Raw genomic sequence first — 20,242 nt, forward strand, 5'->3', positions numbered from 1 at the left:
AGGAATAAAGTAAGGATATATACCCTCATGACATCTATTCGACATTGTATTAGAGGTCCAAATTAGTAATAATAAGTCAACATAAAGAAATAGAATGTATAAAGTCTGGAAAGTGAAAAAGACAGTATGATTGTCCTATTCTCAGACAATATGATTGTTTACACAGAACAACTAAGAAAGTAGCAACCAAAACAACAAAAAACTATTTAAATAATAATAAATGAATTTAGAAAATAAAGTCAGATACAAAAGTGAGTGGTATACATAGCACAGGGAGATCAGCTCAGTGCTTTGTGACCACCTAGAGGGGTGGGATAGGGAGGGTGGGAGGGAGATGCAAGAGGGAGGGGATATGGGGATATCTGTACACGTATAGCTGATTTACTTTGTTATACAGCAGAAACTAACAAACCATTGTAAAGCAGTTATACTCCAATAAAGATGTTAAAAAAAAAATGAGTGGTGTATCTACATACTAACAGCATACTATTTGAAATATAAAATTTTAAATGTCATTTACCATAGCATCAAAAAACACTAAAAATTTAGCAATAAATTTAACAAATTATGAACAAGACCTGTACACTAAAATTACAAAAAAATTTTGAGTAAAATTAAAATAGACCTTAAAAGACAAAGAAAAATGCCTTGTTCATGGACTAACTAGTAGACTCATGATTGTTTAGATGTCAGTCCTCACAAAATTGATCTATAAACTGAATGCAAACTAAATTTCAATGCCACTAGGCTTTTATGGAAACTGACACAGTGATTCTAAAATTTATATAATAATGCAAAAGTCTTCAAATAGTTAAGACAATTTTGCAAAAGAACAAAGAAGGAGGACTTACACTCAGACTTCATTACATACTCTCAACTCTACAGTATAAAGCTACAGAATCAAGATTGTGTGGTACTGACATAAGAACAGACAAAGATATCAGTGAAATAGAACAGAAATAGCAGAAGTAGATCAACATTTGTATGGTCAACTGACTTTTTTGACAAAGGTACTGAAGTAATTCAATAGAGTAGAAACAGCCTTTTCAACAAATTGTGCTGAAACAACTGGATATCCATATGGAAAAAAATGAACCTCGATCCCTATCTCACATCATACATGAATTAATTTGAAATGAATCACCAATCTAAACATAAGAGCTAAAACTATAAAGGTTTTAGGAAAAAACATAGGTAAATATCTGTGACCTAGATATAAATAAGAATTTCTTACAAAGAACATGGAAAATAATAACCGTAAGAGAAAAAACTGATAAAATTAAACCACCAAAATTTAAAACTTCTGCTCATCAGAAGACATTTTTAAGAAAATTAACAGGCAAGCTATGCAGCCTTTGAGAAAATATTGACAAAACATACATCTGACAAAAGACATTTATAAATATAAAATATGAAGAATTCTTACAACTCAATGATGACACAAATACCTCATTTTTTTTAATGAGCAAAATATCTGAACGTATACTTCACAAAGGAGGATATAAGAATGGTGAATAAGCACACAAAAACTCATCATTATGTTGATATGTAACACAAATCCACATAACAATGCAATTTAAGACCATGAGATACTATTACACACCCATTAGAATGACTGAAATTTAAAAGACTAACAAAAAAATATTGGTGAGAACATGGAACTGGTGGGAATATAAAATGGTACAACCCCACTGGAAAAAATGTGCCAGTTTCTTTTAAATTTAAATATGCACCTACCACTTAACATAGCAGTTCCACTCCTAGGTATTTATCCAAGGAAAATGAAAACATATTTCCATAAAAACTTGTACAAAAATATTCACAACAGTTTTAATCCTAACAGCCAAAAATGAGAAACAATACAAATGTTCATCAATAGAAGGATAGTGGTATATAGCTTACTAATCAGCAATAAAAAGTATTACTACATTTGATCACAAGAATGGATTTCACAGACATTATTCTGAGCAAAAGAGGCCAGACACAAAAGAGTACATATGGTATGATTTCCATTTATATGAAATTTTCAAACGGCCAAAACTAATCCATAGTTAAAATTTACAACAGTGATTGCCACTTGATGGACGTTATGGGGAAGTAACAGGAAAGGGAACTTCTTACGGTGATGGAAATGTTCTGTATCTTGATAAGGGTGAATCCATTTGTCAAAACTCATGGAACTGTACATAAACAATTGGTGTATTTCAACATATATACAATTTACCTCAAAAGATGTAAACAAACCAAATAAAAATTGCACTCCTAGTCTAGATGGACTCACCAGAGAATTTTTCCAAACATTTAAGGAAATAATAATATTCTCAAACTCAGAAAATTGAGAAAGCGCAAATACTTCCCAAATTGTCTTATGAGCTAAGCATAACATTTTAAAAATATAAGGAAATTAAGATAGGTAAAATAAAGTTCAATCTTTTTCATGCACATAACAAAAAAATGGTAAACAAAATATCAGCAAATCAAAACCAACAATATACTAAAAGAATACATAAGGAACAACTGGATTTATATAGTAATCCAATATTGGTATATTTAAAAATTAATCAATATTATTTCCACACTAACTAAATACAGAGGTCAAATCATATCATCAAAATAGATATTAAAAAAAAGCTTTTAATAAAAGTTAACTCTAATGCATGATAAAAGCTCTCAACAGACTAGGACTAAAAGGAAAACTTCCTTTACCTAAAAAAGAGTAACTTCCTTAACCTAAAAAAAGAGTAACAATTTTTTTTTTAAAAGCTGTTGCAAACTTCATACTTACCCCTGAAATCACAAACCAGAAAAAAATTGATTTTCAACAACTGAATTTAATACTTTAAGGAAGAAACTCTCTATTGTAATAATATAGGAAAAAGAAATAACAAGTATAACAAAAGAAAGAAAAAAAGCTGTCATTATTTGGAAGTAGTATGACTGTGTACATGAAAAATCTTTTAAATTTATAAACTAGAATTAATAAGTTAATATATCAAGATGCTTAAATACAAAATCACTACACAAAAATTAATTGTATTTCTAGTCTAGCAACATGGTTACAAAATGAAATCTAAAAATATCATTTACAGGCTCATCAACAAATATCAAAGACTGATAAATAAATTTAATGAAACGTGAACAAGAATTCTACATTAAAAACTATTAAAAATTAATAAAAGTAACACATATAGGGTCAGCTGATTCACAATTGAAGTTCCTTTGCAATCAAATGTAGAAAAAGTAGTCTTTAAATAAATGATGCTGAGAAACCCACAAAGAATAAAATGAACCTTGACCTATACCTCACAAAACACAAAATAATACCAGACGGATCAGAGACCTAAATGAAAAAGATTTTTTTTTTTATAGATTACATAAGATAACAGAGGAAAATATCTTCGTGACCTTCAGGGTAGAAAATAACTTTTTTAACGAACACAAAAAAGCACTAATCATAAAGAAAAGCTTAATTAAATGTACTTCACCAAAACTAAGATCTTCTCTTCCATAAAAGATCTATACAGAGAGGGAAAAGCCAAGCCACACACAGGAAGACATTTTGTTTAATACACACACACACACACACACACACACACACACTTCCAACAAAGGGCTTGTATCCAGAATATACCAGTAAGTCAGACAACCCACCCACCTGCTCCCACTCCCCCAATCCCAAAATGTGCACTTATGAAAAAGGATATCCAAGTTATATGAAGTAATATGAAAATGGGCTCAACTTTAAGAGTTATTAGGAAATGTAAAATGAAATCACAATCCAATACCACTACTCATCCACCAAAAAATGTCCAAAGCTTAAAAAATGATGCAAGTGTTGGTGTGGTTGTGAAGCAACTGGGACCTTAATACACTGTTGGTCAGAGTACAAATTGACAACCAATTGGGATATTGTTTGGCACTACCAACTAAGACTAAATATGCCTAACATGCAACCCAGAAATTCCACTAGGGTTATATCAAACACAGATGAGTGCTTCTACCTCCCAAAAGACATGTACGTGAATGTTCATAACAACATTATTAACAGTGGCCAAAAACTATAAACTTGAATACCTACCAACACTAGTATGGATAAAATACTTGTGGTATATTCATATAGAGGAATACTTTGAACCAATAAAAAACAAAAATGAATCACACGAGCATAATATTGAGCAAAAGAAGACAGAAACAAAAGAATATATATTATATAATTCCACTAATAGAGCATTCAAAAACAGGTAAAATAAATCTATAATTATAGAAGTCAGAATAGATGGTTAATGAGAAGGTGGTTATCCACATAGAGGGGGCAATGGGAGCCTATCTTGATCTGCATAATAGTTACAGAAGTTCATGCAAATGTACAAATCCATTAAGCTATGTGTGTATATAACACAATTTTTTTAAGACCTCAAAATAAATGTATTTCAGACAAAAAATGCAGATAATTTATCTCAGCAGACTTGGCAAAATACTAAAGGGAATTTTTAAGTCAAAAGGAAAATTATATCAAAGACAAGTATATGAATACAAATAAGTATGTGAATGTGAAGAGTAAGAAAAAATGTAAATACATGGGTAAAGCTAAAATGAATAGGGACACTATAATCGTATCTTTTGGGGTTTCAAATATATGTAGAGCTAATGACAATGAAAGGTAAATTTGGGTAAATGGGAACTGGCAAAATACAAATTTACCAAGAATACAAGTGGCAATCTCTAGGGAAACCAATAAAAGAAGGTACAACTCAGAAATGAATAGAAGGGGGAAAGAATAATTTAAAATATTCAGTTAATCCAAGAATTGAGAGAAACATAATACAGAATGGACAAGACAAACAGAAAACAAATAGTAATATGTAATGTAATTACATTAAATGTCAACTGACTACACTCCAATTAAAGATAAGACATTATCAGACTAGATCAAAAAATAAAAACTATATTCTACTTAACACTAAACATATAAAGTAATAGCTGAAACTAACAGGGTGGAGCAAGATATTTAATGCAGAAGACTAATAAGAAGAGCTAGAATCATTCTACTAACATCAGATTAAGTAAAGTTTAACTCAAAAAGCATTACTTAGAGATAACAAGGATCATTACATCATGATAAAAGAGTTAATCACTAGGGAGATATAATAACTTGATATTTGTTATCAGTGAAAACTGAAAAAAAATAAGAAAGAAATAAGCAAATCCTCTCTCAGGAAATGAAATATCACACAGAGAAAACAGCTAAGGATATGGAGGATTTAAATAAGATTAATGTCTTTTACCTAACTGATATTTACAGAACACTGTACAGCAAATTTCAAAGACTTGAAATCAGACAATGTATATTCTCTGACTGCTCTGGAATTACATTATAACTCAAAAACAGAAATATAACTAAAAACCCTCCAAATACTTAGAGATGGAGCGATAAACTTCTAAAATCATAGATCAAAAAAACCATAACAGAAATTTAAAATCACATTGGAAATCACATTGTATTTTGAGGAAATCTATAATGAAAATATGACATATCAAAACTTTGCTATAGCTAAAGCTGCTTAGAGGAAAAAGTACAGCACATTTGAAAAGATCTAGAAATCAATGCTCTAAGCATCTAACTCAAAAAGTTAGAAAAAGAACAGCAAGTTGAAACCAAAGGGAGAAAAGAACATTAAAAGATAAAAGCAGAAATTAATGAAACAGAAAACTAATCTACCATAGAAAAATACAAAGGGCAAAAGTTAATTCATTGAAAAAATAACAGAATTGATAAACCGCTAAGTATAACAAATGAAAAAAATGAGAAGTGCAAACGGCCAATATAGTAAATATGAAAAACCAGATGACATGGATGAACCTAGCAAAACTGACACATCTATACAAAATATCCAAATAGTTCAATTCCAATTTAAAAAATTAATTATATAATTTAAAACTCTCTCTCTAGGAACCTCCAGGCTCAAATGGCTTCACCAGTGAAATCTTCTAAGCATATAAGAAAGAAATAATAACAATCTTCTCAAACTCCTCTAAAGAACAGTAAAAAAGGAAATACCTCCCTCTTTTTATGAGGCCAGAATAACCAAGATACCAAAATCTGATCAGGATGTGATAAGTAGGAAAATTACAGGCCAATTTCTCTCAAAGATCCAAAACACACACAACACACACAATAGCAAACTGAGTCCAAAGGTAAATTAAAAGGATAATACATCCCAACAAAGTTGGCTTATTTTAGAGATGTAAGGTTAGTTTCACATTGAAAATAAACCAGTGTAACTCAACACATTAACATAGTAAAGGAGAAAAGCCGTGAGTGTCTCAAAAGATGCTGATAAAGCATTTTATTAAAATCCAACACAATTCATGATTTTAAAAGTAAAATTAGTGAGGTTGCTGGGTATGAGGTTAATAAACAGAATTCAATTGTGTCTAACTACCAGCAAAAACAATTAGAAAATGAAACTTAACCAATAATTCTAATTAAAATAACATAAAGAATATCACGTACCTAGGAATAAATCTGCTGAAAGATGTATAAATCCACTCTACTGAATGGAAACTACAAATAATTAGTGTGTTAAATTTATAAAGCCCTAAATAAATGGAGGCATATACCATGTTCATGGATGGCTGACTCAATATTGTTAAGATGTCAATCATCTACAGAGTAATCTCTAGTTTCAGGGCAATCCTAATCAGAATTCCAGCAGACGTGTGGGTGCTGGGTGTGGATGTGGATTTTTAAGAGTAGGTAAAAACTGAAACACTTATTCTAAAATTATATGAAAATATAAAGGGCCAAGAACAGAGGAGAAGAGGGAGGAAGTTAGAGTATACACACTACCAGATATCAAGACTTCTTAAACTAAAGTAATTTAAGGCAGTGAGAGACAGACCAATGGAACAGAAGAGACTACAGAAACATACTCAAACTTCAATGACATACGAAAAACAGAAATATCTTGGAAAAAAATTCCATGTAGAAAGACTTCATTCAGAAGTTTAATGATTTCTGATCAATGATATCAATTACAACACCAAGTAAATAATATTTCAGTTAAATTCTCTCACAGACTGTATAAAATAGCTTGCAAAACAATTATCAGATCTTCTATAAAATCTTTATCTCTTACCTCTCCAAAAGCCCCTCGACCAATCACCTTTAATATTTCAAAGTCTTCTCTATGTAATCGCATCTGTTTCACTTTAGAAGTAAATGGTTTAGCTGAAACAAAAAGGCAACATCAATTACTTAATGAACTGTGATAAAAATCAGATATAAATAAAGATATTTCTTACTTAAACAATAAAAATAAAAATAAGGATTAAGGATTACGCCAAAGTATTTAATAGTCTCATCAAACTATATTGAGAAGAAATAGATTTAATTTTCATATGATGTTTATTTCTTATATATGAATTATATTTTGGGTGAGAAATATTTTTTTAAACACCAAATAATGCAAAGTACTAGTGATGTACAAATCAGACCAATTTATTCTCATTTTAAACATTCCGTGTATTCTAACTCAATGCTAGATACATATTTTAGCACAAAGGTCCAAGAAGTAAAAGCAAATTTCTTGGCACCAGAGAGAAATTCAGCAATCCCCACCAAGTAAATTAATATTTGTCACACTCATTCATTTATTGATCATTTTAACATGCCTTTAGCAAGAGCTGACATTATACAAAGTATGGTGGCATTTACTGGAGCTTAAAACAAATATAATTACAATATGGTACCTTCATTCAAGAACTTCTCAGTCTTCAGAAATAGATACAGTATGTACACACATATAACACAGTAATGTGATAAAAGTTTCTAATAGAGATAAATACAAAGTGCTTCAGGATCAGTGAAAATGGAACCCTAATTCTCTTGTAAGAACACTAATGTTTCACAGAGGAACTAACATTGGATCTGGACCTTGAGGACTAAGACTTTTGTTAATTTGCCTGTTTGCAATGTACTATAAATATTCCCAACAGAGGGAGCAATATAAGCAAACGAAGAGAGACAAGAAAGTGAACTTGGGTGATAATGGTAAATAATCCACTGCTGTTATAGAATTATAAGAAGAAATACAAAGAACTCAGGGCTAGAAAATGGAAAATGGAAGTGGCCTTGGATGCCATGCAAGGAACTTAGACATTATTCTATTAATTATAGGGAACATATTGACATTTTTTTAAAAAATTATAAAACCAACTGCATGCTCTGCTGCCTTAAGAGAAATTTAGACCTGTCTCCTTTCCTCCCCTCATGTCCCTCCTTATTCTCACACAAAAAGGAGTTAATACAATTAAATAGTCACTGTATATGGGTACAGCTCTCTTCTCTTTCCTACCATGCACGAGAGTGTGGAAGATCAAAGGTATGTATTTGAGCATTAGAAAGGGAAAGAGACACAGCAGGCCTTACCACTTGCTTTGGTCTAAAGGTATTTAGCCCTAACTACTGATACTTTAGGAAAGAGGGGTATTCCACATTGCAAAACCCAGTCTACTAGAGATTTCTGTATTGGTGTTTTAGATTATAAGGAAAGGAAATAGAGATTGAATCTCTATTTGGAATTCACACAACAGAAAAGATGATCAAAGAAACAGATCAAATTTGAATAAAGGTATAAAGGATCTCATACTGTAAGAGAGAGAAGATGTAAAACCATGGCAGCCAGGAAGTGAACATTTTGATAAAATGACCAAGACATCTTGGTTTTGAACAATCTGGACTGGACAAACGGTGAGACTGTGGCAACTGGGAATCAGTCAGGGTCCTAACAGGAAATAAATTATCCCAATCTGAGGAAGGCTTATTTACAAATAGACTATTTACAAAGGTATAGGTGGGTTATAAGGGAATGGCAAGGAAGAGTGAAATCATCTTGAGACTAGTGTCCCTCCCTTTCCCAGCTTCTACACAAGCATATCAGAAATACTTGGTTAAGAATAGTACACATAGAAATGTGTAAATTAAAAATAAAGATGTGGAGCCAGCCAGTGTGAGAAGAGTGCTAGGCTAGTTGCTAGCTAGAGCTGGAAAATATCACAAAGCAGTCTACAACATTACGCTTAACAGTTCTTTATTTCTTTTACTTCACTGTTTATTACCCTGACCCCCTCAAGATTTCCAAATACCTTAATCCAAATAGACGGTATGTTCTATATCTTTGTCTCGTTTTGACCCTAAATCCAAACAGCATTTCATCACAGACAACTATGTTTATTCTTAAAGAATAATTCTGTGTATACCTTCCTCTGGGTAACATCCTACTTATCTAAAAGGTTAGAAATCTAGGTATTTCAATCCTCTAAAACATTACCGTAAAGCAGGGAAAGAAACTTTTTTAAAACTAGAGTAACTGAAATACAATTCAGGTAAGCAAATGATTGTTGAAACAATCTTTTAGCAAGGTACAAAGGATAACAATATGTCAAAATATAAATGATGTTATCTTTCCATGCAATAGTATACACCCTGAAAGCACCAAGCAAATGAATACTGTTAAATCATGCATAATTAGGATTAAGGATTTTATGAGCTATCCACGCTTTATGGGAGCCTGTAGTATTAACATAAACTAGAAGAATAATCCTGTCCATTCTTTACTTCCTGGAACCTGCTAGTAAAAATCCCATTTCTTTGACATAGCAAAATTATTCTATTTTCAGACATTCAAAAATGAGTTAAGTCACAAATTTCTTCAGAAGGCTCATAGTTTACTAAATATTTATTCAATTCACTCAAAAAGTAACTTTGAATACCCGCTATATGCCAAGCATTTTATAAGATGTTAGAAGTATGAAGATAAATAAAATAGTCCCTGTCCTCAAGTAAACAAATTATGCAATAAGTGTTACTCTCCCATTTTAAATTTTCAGTGTGTTTAAAACAGACTTACACCCAAAAAATTATGCTCACATTACAAGAAATGAGAGAAATGCAAATAAACTTACTGCTAATATTCTATTATTTAACAACCAAATATGCCAAAAATAAAAAACCTGAAACCACCAAGTGTTTGCCGGAGTACAAATAACAGGTATTCTCACACATAACTGGTAGGACTGTTAATTACAACCTCTGTGGACAAGATTTGGTTTTCTTTTTCATTCTCTTAACATGACATTTTACTTAAAAAGATTTTAGAAGCTGATACATCTTTGTATACCTTGAGATAAACGTTACTTGGTTATAATGTAATTTTTTAATATATAGATGAAATTGCTTTGCTTTGATTTTACTTAGGAATCTTACATTTGTGTTTATAAACAATTCTGGTTTACAATTATATTTTTTCTGTACTATCTTCATCTGGTTTGGTACCAATAATAAACCAACCTCATTAACTATGTTGCATAGCTTCCTCTCCTTTTCTTTTCTCTAAAATAAAATAATTCCAGGTTTTTCAAAGATCTCAATGTGAAAAACAAAACTACAAACCTTTCAGAAGACAATAAAGGAGACTATGACTATAAGGTCTGCTAAAACTTGCCAGTGAAACATCTTGCACGTGTCATTTTGTTGGATTTTTAATATTTCACTTCTTTCACACTGTCATTTTCATTTTTCTATTTCTACCTGTGACAACTGTATTAATTATTTTTTTTAAGAAATTACATATTGCATTGAAATTTTCAAATTTATTGGAATAGGGTGACAATATTCTTTTCTTTATAAAACTCTACTATATGAATAGGTTTGACCCCTTTTTAGTTACTAATATTATATATTTAGGTCTATTTTCATTATTTTTCTTTACTAATATTGCTGGAAAGTTTGCATATTTTACAACTATTTTTCCAAATATACATTATTTAGACTTGTTTATCCTTTCTAAAATTCTGTGGAGTTTTCTCTTCTGTTTTAGTAGGTTCTTACCTGAATTTACGTAAAATTTCAAAAAAAGTAAATAAAGGCTAATGTTAACCCTCGGCTCTCACCCACCAAAAAATCAATATAGCCATACTGATATTAGATGAAAGAGGTATTGGGTGGGGAGGCATTAGTGGAATAGAAATTAAAAGGAGTCATACATAATGATTAAAAAAAAAAAACCCAGCTGAAATTAACCAGGACACAATAAGTCTAAACATGTATACACCCAACAACATAACCTCCAAATGTGTAAAGCCAAATTGACAGACATAAAGAAGAAAAAAACTCACCTTCCTAAAGGGGGATTTTACTCTCTCTCTCAGTAACTCATAGCTCAAGCAGACCAAAAAACAATTTTTTTAGTGTATTGAGTGGCATACATGTAACACTCCACCTAAGAGTTGAAGAATTAATTTTCAAACACACACTGAACCTCTACAAATTTTTATAATATGCAAGGTAAAACTACCTCCAACAAAATTCAAAGTATTGGGAACACAAAAATAAAATTCTATGAGTACTATGCAATTAATATAATTAGAAATCAAGAACAGGAAGACCAGAGGAAAGCCCATAAGCTCTGAAATCTGACAATAATTTTGAAGAAGAAAGTAATAAGGTAATTAGAAAATATTCAGAACTACTTAATAATAAAAATATTACATATCAAGACTTCTAGAATATAACTCGGTGGGGAGGGGAAAGCCCTCAATATTTATACTGGGAAAGAAGGAAGGCTGAAAATTAAGGTGTCAAATATGTTAAGGTCAGACCAAGAGACTAAAATCAAAGTAGAAGGAAAAATATATATAAGGAGGAAAAAAAATTAATTAATTAATTAATATCACTTACAACTACACATCTGCCAAAGACAGATAACTGGACTCTAATCACAAGGAAATAATCAGACAAACTTAAATTCAGGAACAATCTAAAAAATAACTGGCCTGTGGTATGACAAGTTTCAAGACACAACAAGGACACTGAAAGATAAAAAAATGTCTAAAGAACTGCTCCAGATTAAAAGATTCTAAAGAGACATTAAAACTAAATGCAGAATGCCCTGGTGATCCAGTGGTTAGGACTCCACCCTTTCACTGACACAAGAGTGCGGGTTCTACCCCTGGTTGGAGAACTAAGATCCCGCAAGCCACACAGCATGGCCAAAAAATAAATAAATAAAATAAAATAAAAACTAAATGCGGGCTTCCCTGGTGGCGCAGGGGTTGAGAATCTGCCTGCCAATGCAGGGGACATGGGTTCGAGTCCTGGTCTGGGAAGATCCCACATGCCGCGGAGCAACTAGGCCCGTGAGCCACAGCTACTGAGCCTGCGCATCTGGAGCCTGCGCTCCGCAACGAGAGGCCGTGACAGTGAGAAGCCCACACACCGCGATGAAGAGTGGCCCCCGCTCGCCGCAACTAGAGAAAGCTCTCACACAGAAACGAAGACCCAACACAGCCAAAAATAAAAATAAAAATAAAATACTGAATACATAACTACTTAAAAAAAAAAAAAAACTAAATGCAATGTGTAATAATGGACTGGAACTCATAGCCAAAAATAAAAAATAAACATTGCTATAAAGGATATTATTGGGATAACTGGTGAAATTTCAATATTAAATATGTATTATATAATGTATCAGGGTTAAATTTGCTAAATTAATAATTGTACTGTGGAGATATCTAAGAGAATGCTTTCATTTCTGAGAAAACAGATGTCAAAGTATGTACAGGTAAGGAGTCAAGATATCTATATACATAAGAATGAACATGGATCCTTATTTTACACCAAATACAAAAATTAACTCAAAGTGCATCGAAGATCTCAACTTAAAAGTTAAAACTATAAATACTTGTAGAAGAAAACACGGGAAAATCTTCATGGCATTGGATATGGCAACGATTTTGTGCACATGACACAAAAAGCACAGGCAATAAAAGAAAAAAATAAACTGGTTTCATCAAAATTTAAAACTTTTGTACATCAAAGTTTAGTATTAAGAGAGAAATTAAAAAACCTACAGAATGGTGAAAAATATTTGCAAATCATACATTTGAAAAAGAATTAATACTAGAACATATAAAGAACTCCTACAACTCAACAATTGAAAAACAGCCCTATTAAAAAATGGGCAAAGGTTTGATTAAATATTTCTCCAAAGATATACAAATAGCCAAAAAGCACATGAAAAGTTACTAAACACCAATAATTAGGGAAATGCAAACCAAAACCACAATGAGATATCACTTCACACCCTCTAGGATAGCTATAAATAATAATAACAATAATAATAATAAATAAGTAAATTTTACAAAACAGAAAATAACAAGTGTTGACAAGGATTTAGAGAAACTGGAACCCTCATACATTACTGGTGGGAATGTAAAGTACTTTTTATGTATGAATGTAAAAAGCTATTTTGGAAAAGTTTGGCAGTTCCTCAAAAAACTGAACATAGATTTACCTTATGACCCAGCAGTTCTATTTTTAGATATATATCCAAAGGAACTGAAAAAAGGGATTCCAATAGATCCCTGTACACCAATGTTTATTATAGCATTATTCACAATAGCCAAAGGTCCATCAACAGATGAATGGATAAACAAAATGTGGTATATACATACAACAACAGTTCAACCTAAAAAAGAAATAAAAGTCTGATACATGCTCCAACATGGATGAATCTTAAAAACATTATGATAAAATGTTAAAAGAAATAAGCCAGACATAAAAAGGCAATTCTTGTTTGACTCACCTTATATGAAATATCTAGAACAGGCAAATTCATAGACATAGAAAATAGATTAAAGGTTACCAGGTGCTGGAGGGAGGGTGGAAAATGGGGAGTCATTGCTTAATGGTTATAGAATTTCTTTTTGGGATGATGAAAAGTTTTAGAAATAGCCAGTGGTGATGGTTGCACAACACTGTGAATGTAATTAATGCCAATAAATTTGTACGGTTAAAATGGCAATTTTGTATTACATACAGTTGGCCCTTGAACAACACGGGTTTGAACTGCAAGGGGCCACTTACAAGCGGATTTTTTTCAATAAATGCACACTGCAGTACTACACTATCTGCAGTTGGTTCTGAACCTCTGATGCAGAATCGCAGATGCAGATGGCCCACTATAAAGTTATAGGTGGATCTTCCACGTGCAGGGGTCAGCACCCTTAATCTCCACATTGTCAACTGTACTTTACCACAACTTTTTTAAATTAATAAGATAAAACAGTAAGATAATACCACTGAATTGCATACTTCAAATGAGTGAATTGTTTACTCTGTGAATTATATTTCAATAAAGCTTTTTAAGGAAGAAACCTTAACACACACACACACACACACACAGTTTGACAAGATGGGTTTCTTACCATGGCTGTTACTCCCAGACTCTAACTCTCCCCCTTCCTTGAGAGAATCTAAGCTGGGGGTAAGTGTTATCTTTGTCTTACAGGAAACCACCAGAAGAGAAAAACAAGAGGCCACCAGACCTGGTTAGAACTGGTGAAACCCAAGATGGTGAGAGACCTGACCTCCCGTAGACCCTGAGCCTCATTATACGTTCATTGTAATACTTTAGCTTGCTAAATGACACACTCACCAACAGCCATGACAGGAAGTACTGGACCATAGCAGGAAGAAAAGGAGGTGGCATACCAGTTCCAGGAAGAACAGTGCCTATTCCAATAAAACCAATGCATGTGCCTCCCCCTCATTAACCCTACGTTTAAAAATCTCACCTTGACTGCTCCCCCTAAAAGAAACTGATTTGGAACTAAGTTCCTGCTTCTCCATTCTCTGGCCATTGAATAAAGCTTGTGCTGTTTCAGTCTCAGCACTGGTTTGGTTACTGGCTGTGGAAATCCTCACGGGAAAAGACTCTCCCCCCACACCACACCCTCACTGAGGCAGGGGGCTTTGACCAGACTGGGGCCCAAGCGGGAGTCCACAGAGACAATCCAGCAATGGGTTGATACATAAAGGCCTTATTAGAACTGAAAATGGGAGCATAACTATAATTCAAATAAATTATAACATCAATCTCCAATACTTAAAAGGAGCTTTGATTTCTACTATATCTCAGGGTCACAAAACAAAGGTATTATTAATACATACTTCAAGTTCCTCCGAAGGATAAAGCAGAAGTCCCAAAAAAAAGTTGCTGCAGAGCTAACACTTAAGGTATATTATACCTATTATTATAATCTGTGGTACAAATAAGCAACAATAACTATTAAAATCTATAGAGGGGTATATAGGTATCTTATGATACTCAGATAGTACAAAGAAAATGAACCAAAACAAAGTTAAAAGCTGTACAATTTATTACTGAGCACTCCATTCACAATGTCTGAGACAGTTTAAAAGATGCCCTAACACATTATTAGAGCTGAGGGTCAGATATTAAATGAAATCATGAAATAGAATGAGATGATTCACAATTTCAACTACTGGAACATTTATTTCTATATTGCATTTGAAAAATTTGATTATAAACTCAATTTACTGCCAAAAGTTCATTAGCACTATCTAACAAAAATGCTTATTTATTTATGTCTGCGTTGGGTCTTCGTTGCTGTGCATAGGCTTTCTCTAGTTGCAGTGAGTGGGGGGCTTCTCTTTGTTGCAGAGCACAGGCTCCAGGTACATGGGCTTCAGTAGTTGTGGCACGCAGGCTCAGTAGTTGTGGCTTGCAGGCTCACTGATTGTGGTGCACGGGCTTAGTTGCTCTGCGGCATGTGGGATCTTCCCAGACCAGGGCTCAAACCCATGTCCCCTGCATTGGCAGGCGGATTCTTAACCACTGCACCACCAGGGAAGTCCCCAAAAATGCTTTATACAAAGATATGTAAAAAAAAAATCATGAATTCTATCTACCAAAAGGCCATTTCAGGCACTCGGTGTAATTTAAATAATTTTGGATATATAAGACTAGTTGCAAAAACTCTGTATTCATTACAGTAATTTTCAAAGAATTAATAATCACTACACTACTGTCCTTGACAAAAATCAAGGCAATATAAGGGCCCAATCCAGTCTGCTGTACTGCTAAACAATGGCTATGTCTATACTGAATAAATGCTATATTCAGTGACCTTTCACAAAGTACTACACCATCTAATGATAACAATATGTTGACTTTCTTTAGTGCTGCCCAGTTCAGCGCTTTCACTTGTGGCACATACTTTCTGAAATCTGTGCCACGCCACCTCACTCTCCTTTCTCTGAAAATCTCCCCTAGAATCTCAGGGGAAGGTTAAGTATATATTGTGGGGCCACACTTCACAGGTCAGAGTAAAGTGATCCAGAGTAGAAAACTGACCAAAGCTGTGGAACAAATAATTTACAACTGAACTCAGAAAGACTTAGTCTCTGCAAGTGGTTATAAGAATTAACATAAAAACTCAGTAGTTATTGGGGTAAGCGTTCTACCACAAGGCTAAAAGCCGGGGAGAAAATTAGTTCTGCAGAAAGATACAAAGCACATGCATGAAGAGAAGGAGATATGAATGACAAGTATTATTATTCCCATTTTACAGAAAAGAAAACAGGTTCAGAAAGGTAAAATAAATTCTGAAGATTACTAGTAAGTGGTACTAATAGGATTGAAGCTCTGATCTGTCAGGCTCCAAAGCCTTTCCAATATAACATGTCTCTTTCTTCCCAAAAGTTCTGAAATTAACACAGATACTGGAATTTAAGAAATCAAATATGAAATAATTCTAAGTTAAAAAAAATCTCTTTGAAGCTGGAAAGAAAGCATATTTCTATCTGAGCCACTCACACACTGCCTGGTTCACTGTACACTGATAAACGAATGGATAAATGAATGAATGATTCTAAAGTAAAAAGAATTCAAAGTTTCAATATGAAATGCCAGGTATACCTTGCAAGGCATACCCTTTTCCCTGCTGAATGTAGCCCAAGATCTAAACACGGAGTCTCCTTCAGTCCTCCCCTCCAGCCTGCCTCCTCCCAACAGCTACTGTCCAGGCCTCATGGGAACAGTCTGCTGGTTTCAAACCACTGGTAATATTAGCTGCCATGGCTTGAGAAAGGAACCTAGTTAGTGGTTCCAATAGAAAAAGAAAGTGGAAAGTGAGAGGATGAAGAATAAAAACAAAGACAGAGCCTGAAGGCATAAAGAGGCCTAGAAGAGAACAGTGAGTACTGGAGCAAGAGATTTTAACCTTCCCTTCACCCATGATTCTGCTTCCTCCCTTTCCTCTCAGATTTCTCCAGTGGGTGTCCATCCTTCCAGTTGTCCTCTCCCTTATCCTTTCTACTGCATGTCCTTCCAGTATGGATGCTGATACTAATCTGCAGTGGAGGAACATGAGAATCAGGGACCAAAACTAAGGCAGGGAGAAAATCCATGCAAAAGGGAGGGAGGAAGAGAAATATGAGGGAGCAATGACAAAAGAATAGTTACTGAAGTCACATTAAACTTTTACCAATTTTATCAGGTTTTATGTCTACATTTTACAAATAAAATATACAATGTAGTTTTAAATTAATATATAGTAGATTATGAAATATACTGCAACTATATACTGATCACCTGTACGAAGAATAAAATTACAAGTGGTATGTTTCTGAGATGTTTAGCAATGACAGGAGGACAAGTGTAGCACTGTGTTATTGATGTTTAAGCCTATAAAATAGTATCTTTGACAGAGTATTTTTTAATTTTTTAAATAATTGATTACTGAAAGAAGTTTCCAAATAGTCCATATGTGTTTATGGTTTTGGCACCTTAACAGGCAAAGGTAACGGATCCACACACATAAAACCATGCAGCAAACCCACAGAAATGCTGAATAAGAGACACCCATGAGAAATTTTAAATATACATTCAAACTCAAAAAATAGAGAGAGAGAGAGATGGGGAAATTCCCAAGAGCCAGAAATAAAAAGTCCAATCAAAACACAGGAGCAGATGCTGCAAAAAGCATAATATTGGTCCTGGGCACAGTCGCTAACAGATCCACAGGAAACATGCCGGTATTGCTCATGACCTAAGAGGGGGAAAAGAATGCAATCAACACTCCTGATTAAAATCAGGACCCAGGACCCTTTCTCCACGTAAGGGAATAACAAAACTTCTGACTCTTGGTTTAGGGGAGCAGCCCAGGATGGAGTGGGGGGTAATGTAATGGGGGAGCATGTGACAGTTTGGAGTCTGAATTTATACTGCTCCTGTGGCAAAGGAGTCCTCAGCCAAGAAATGAGTATTAAATCCAGTCCCAACCCCACAGAGCAAAGCACTGAGAGAGAACAGAACTCAACCCAGAAAAATGTACCCCAATCAAAAGTGAGCTCACAATCTAAAAATTTAAACCACATGAGGAAATAGTCCACCACAGTGTAAAGTAGGCAACTGAAACAAACAGGAACATTAGTACCCCCAAGAACTCAAGAGAATAGTACGATCTAAAAAACACCATAAAATAAGTGGGTAATGATGACTAAGAGATAGAATATAAATGATAAAACAGATACGAAAATCTACCCAAAAAAGTCAAGAAATTAAAGGTATAGTCATTGAAATTTAATGTTATTTTAAATAGTAACATGTGCATATATGATAAAATAATGAATTTAAATCACCAATTTACTTCTCTCTATGCTGTTTATAACTACTCAAACCTTATTTAAAATAAAAAAAAAAACCTCTTAATCAATAACTCAAAAAAAGGGAGAGTTTACAGAGAGATCACAGACTACTTCAAGAATATGGTATAAGGCTATGAACTCCTCCCAAAGAAAAAGCACAGGGCTTCCCTGGTGGCGCAGTGGTTGAGAGTCTGCCTGCCAATACAGGGGACACGGGTTCGTGCCCCGGTCCGGGAAGATCCCACATGTCACGGAGCGGCTGGGCCTGTGAGCCATGGCTGCTGAGCCTGCGCATCCGGAGCCTGTACTCCGCAACGGGGGAGGCCACAACAGTGAGAGGCCTGTATAGCAAAAAAAAAAAAAAGAAAAAGAAAAAGCACATATACCTCAAATTTTATATATCATACAGAAAGATTACTAGATACTTCATAATCCTAGATTAAGAAATGATGTTCTACCAATGTATGGATACCAAGGGGGAAAGGGGTGGGGTGGGAGGAATTGGGAGATCGGGATTGACATATATACAGTACTATGTATAAAACTGATAAATAATGATAACCTACTGTATAGCACAGGGAACTCTACTTAATGCACTGTGGTGTCCTAAATGGGAGGGAAACCCAAAAGGGAGGGGATATATGTATATGTATGGCTGATTCATTTTGCTGTGCAGTAGAAGCTAGCACAACATTGTAAAGCAACTATACTCCAATAAAAATTAATTTAAAATAAAAGAATAGAACTACCATACAACCCAGCAATCCCACTACTGGGCATATACCCTGAGAAAACCATAATTCAAAAAGAGTCATGTACTACAATGTTCACTGCAGCTCTATTTACAATAGCCAGGACACAGAAGCAATGTAAGTGTCCACCGACAGATGAATGGATAAAGATGTGGCACATACATACAATGGAATATTACTCAGCCATAAAAAGAAACGAAATTGGGTTATTTGTCATGAGGTGGATGGACCTAGAGTCTGTCATACAGAGTGAAGTAAGTCAGAAAGAGAAAAACAAATACCATATGCTAACACATATATATGGAATCTAAAAAAAAAAAATGGTTATGAAGAACCTAGGGGCAGGACAGGAATAAAGACACAGACATAGAGAATGGACTTGAGGACACGGGGAGGGGGAAGGGTAAGCTGGGACGAAGTGAGAGAGTGGCATGGACTTATACATACTACCAAATATAAAATAGATAGCTAGTAGGAAGCAGCCACATAGCACAGGGAGATCAGCTCAGTGCTTTGTGACCACCTAGAGGGGTGGGATAGGGAGGGTGGGAGGGAGACGCAAGAGGGAGGAGATATGGGATATGGGGATATATATATATATGTATAGCTGATTCACTTTGCTATAAAGCAGAAACTAACCCACCATTGTAAAGCAATTATACTCCAATAAAGATGTTTAAAAAAAAACACAAAAATAAAATAAAATTCTCCCACCTAAGAAAACAAAAAAGAAAATATAAATACAAAAACATAAGTTAAAAAAAGAAATCACGTTCTAAAAGGTATTAAGTATGTAGACATATTAAACCAAATTACATGTCATCTCAGAAAATATCACCTGATTAAAAAAAAATCAGCCTTTTAAGCCATATGATAGCCTGAGAATGTCATTTTCCACATTCCCAGCATCAATGAATTCTACTTCCTATGACACACTAGAAGGAACTAGGAACTAGACAGCGTGAACTTATTG

At 33.9% G+C, this 20,242-nt stretch overlaps 1 protein-coding gene across 7 annotated transcripts in view; it reads right to left on the reverse strand.

Moving 5' to 3' along the window:
* The window catches only part of CDC42BPA (CDC42 binding protein kinase alpha), a 328,619-nt gene that overhangs the window by 263,140 nt on the left and 45,237 nt on the right, over positions 1-20,242 (reverse strand). For all 7 annotated transcript variants that reach the window (XM_082834424.1, XM_082834427.1, XM_082834423.1 and 4 more), the window contains exon 2: positions 7,140-7,231. In XM_082834424.1, coding sequence (XP_082690550.1) covers positions 7,140-7,231 — 92 coding nt within the window. The remainder of the gene's footprint in view (positions 1-7,139; positions 7,232-20,242) is intronic.

Source organism: Leucopleurus acutus (assembly GCF_964270905.1).
Source record: "Leucopleurus acutus genome assembly, chromosome: 2".
Lineage (NCBI taxonomy): Eukaryota > Metazoa > Chordata > Mammalia > Artiodactyla > Delphinidae > Leucopleurus > Leucopleurus acutus.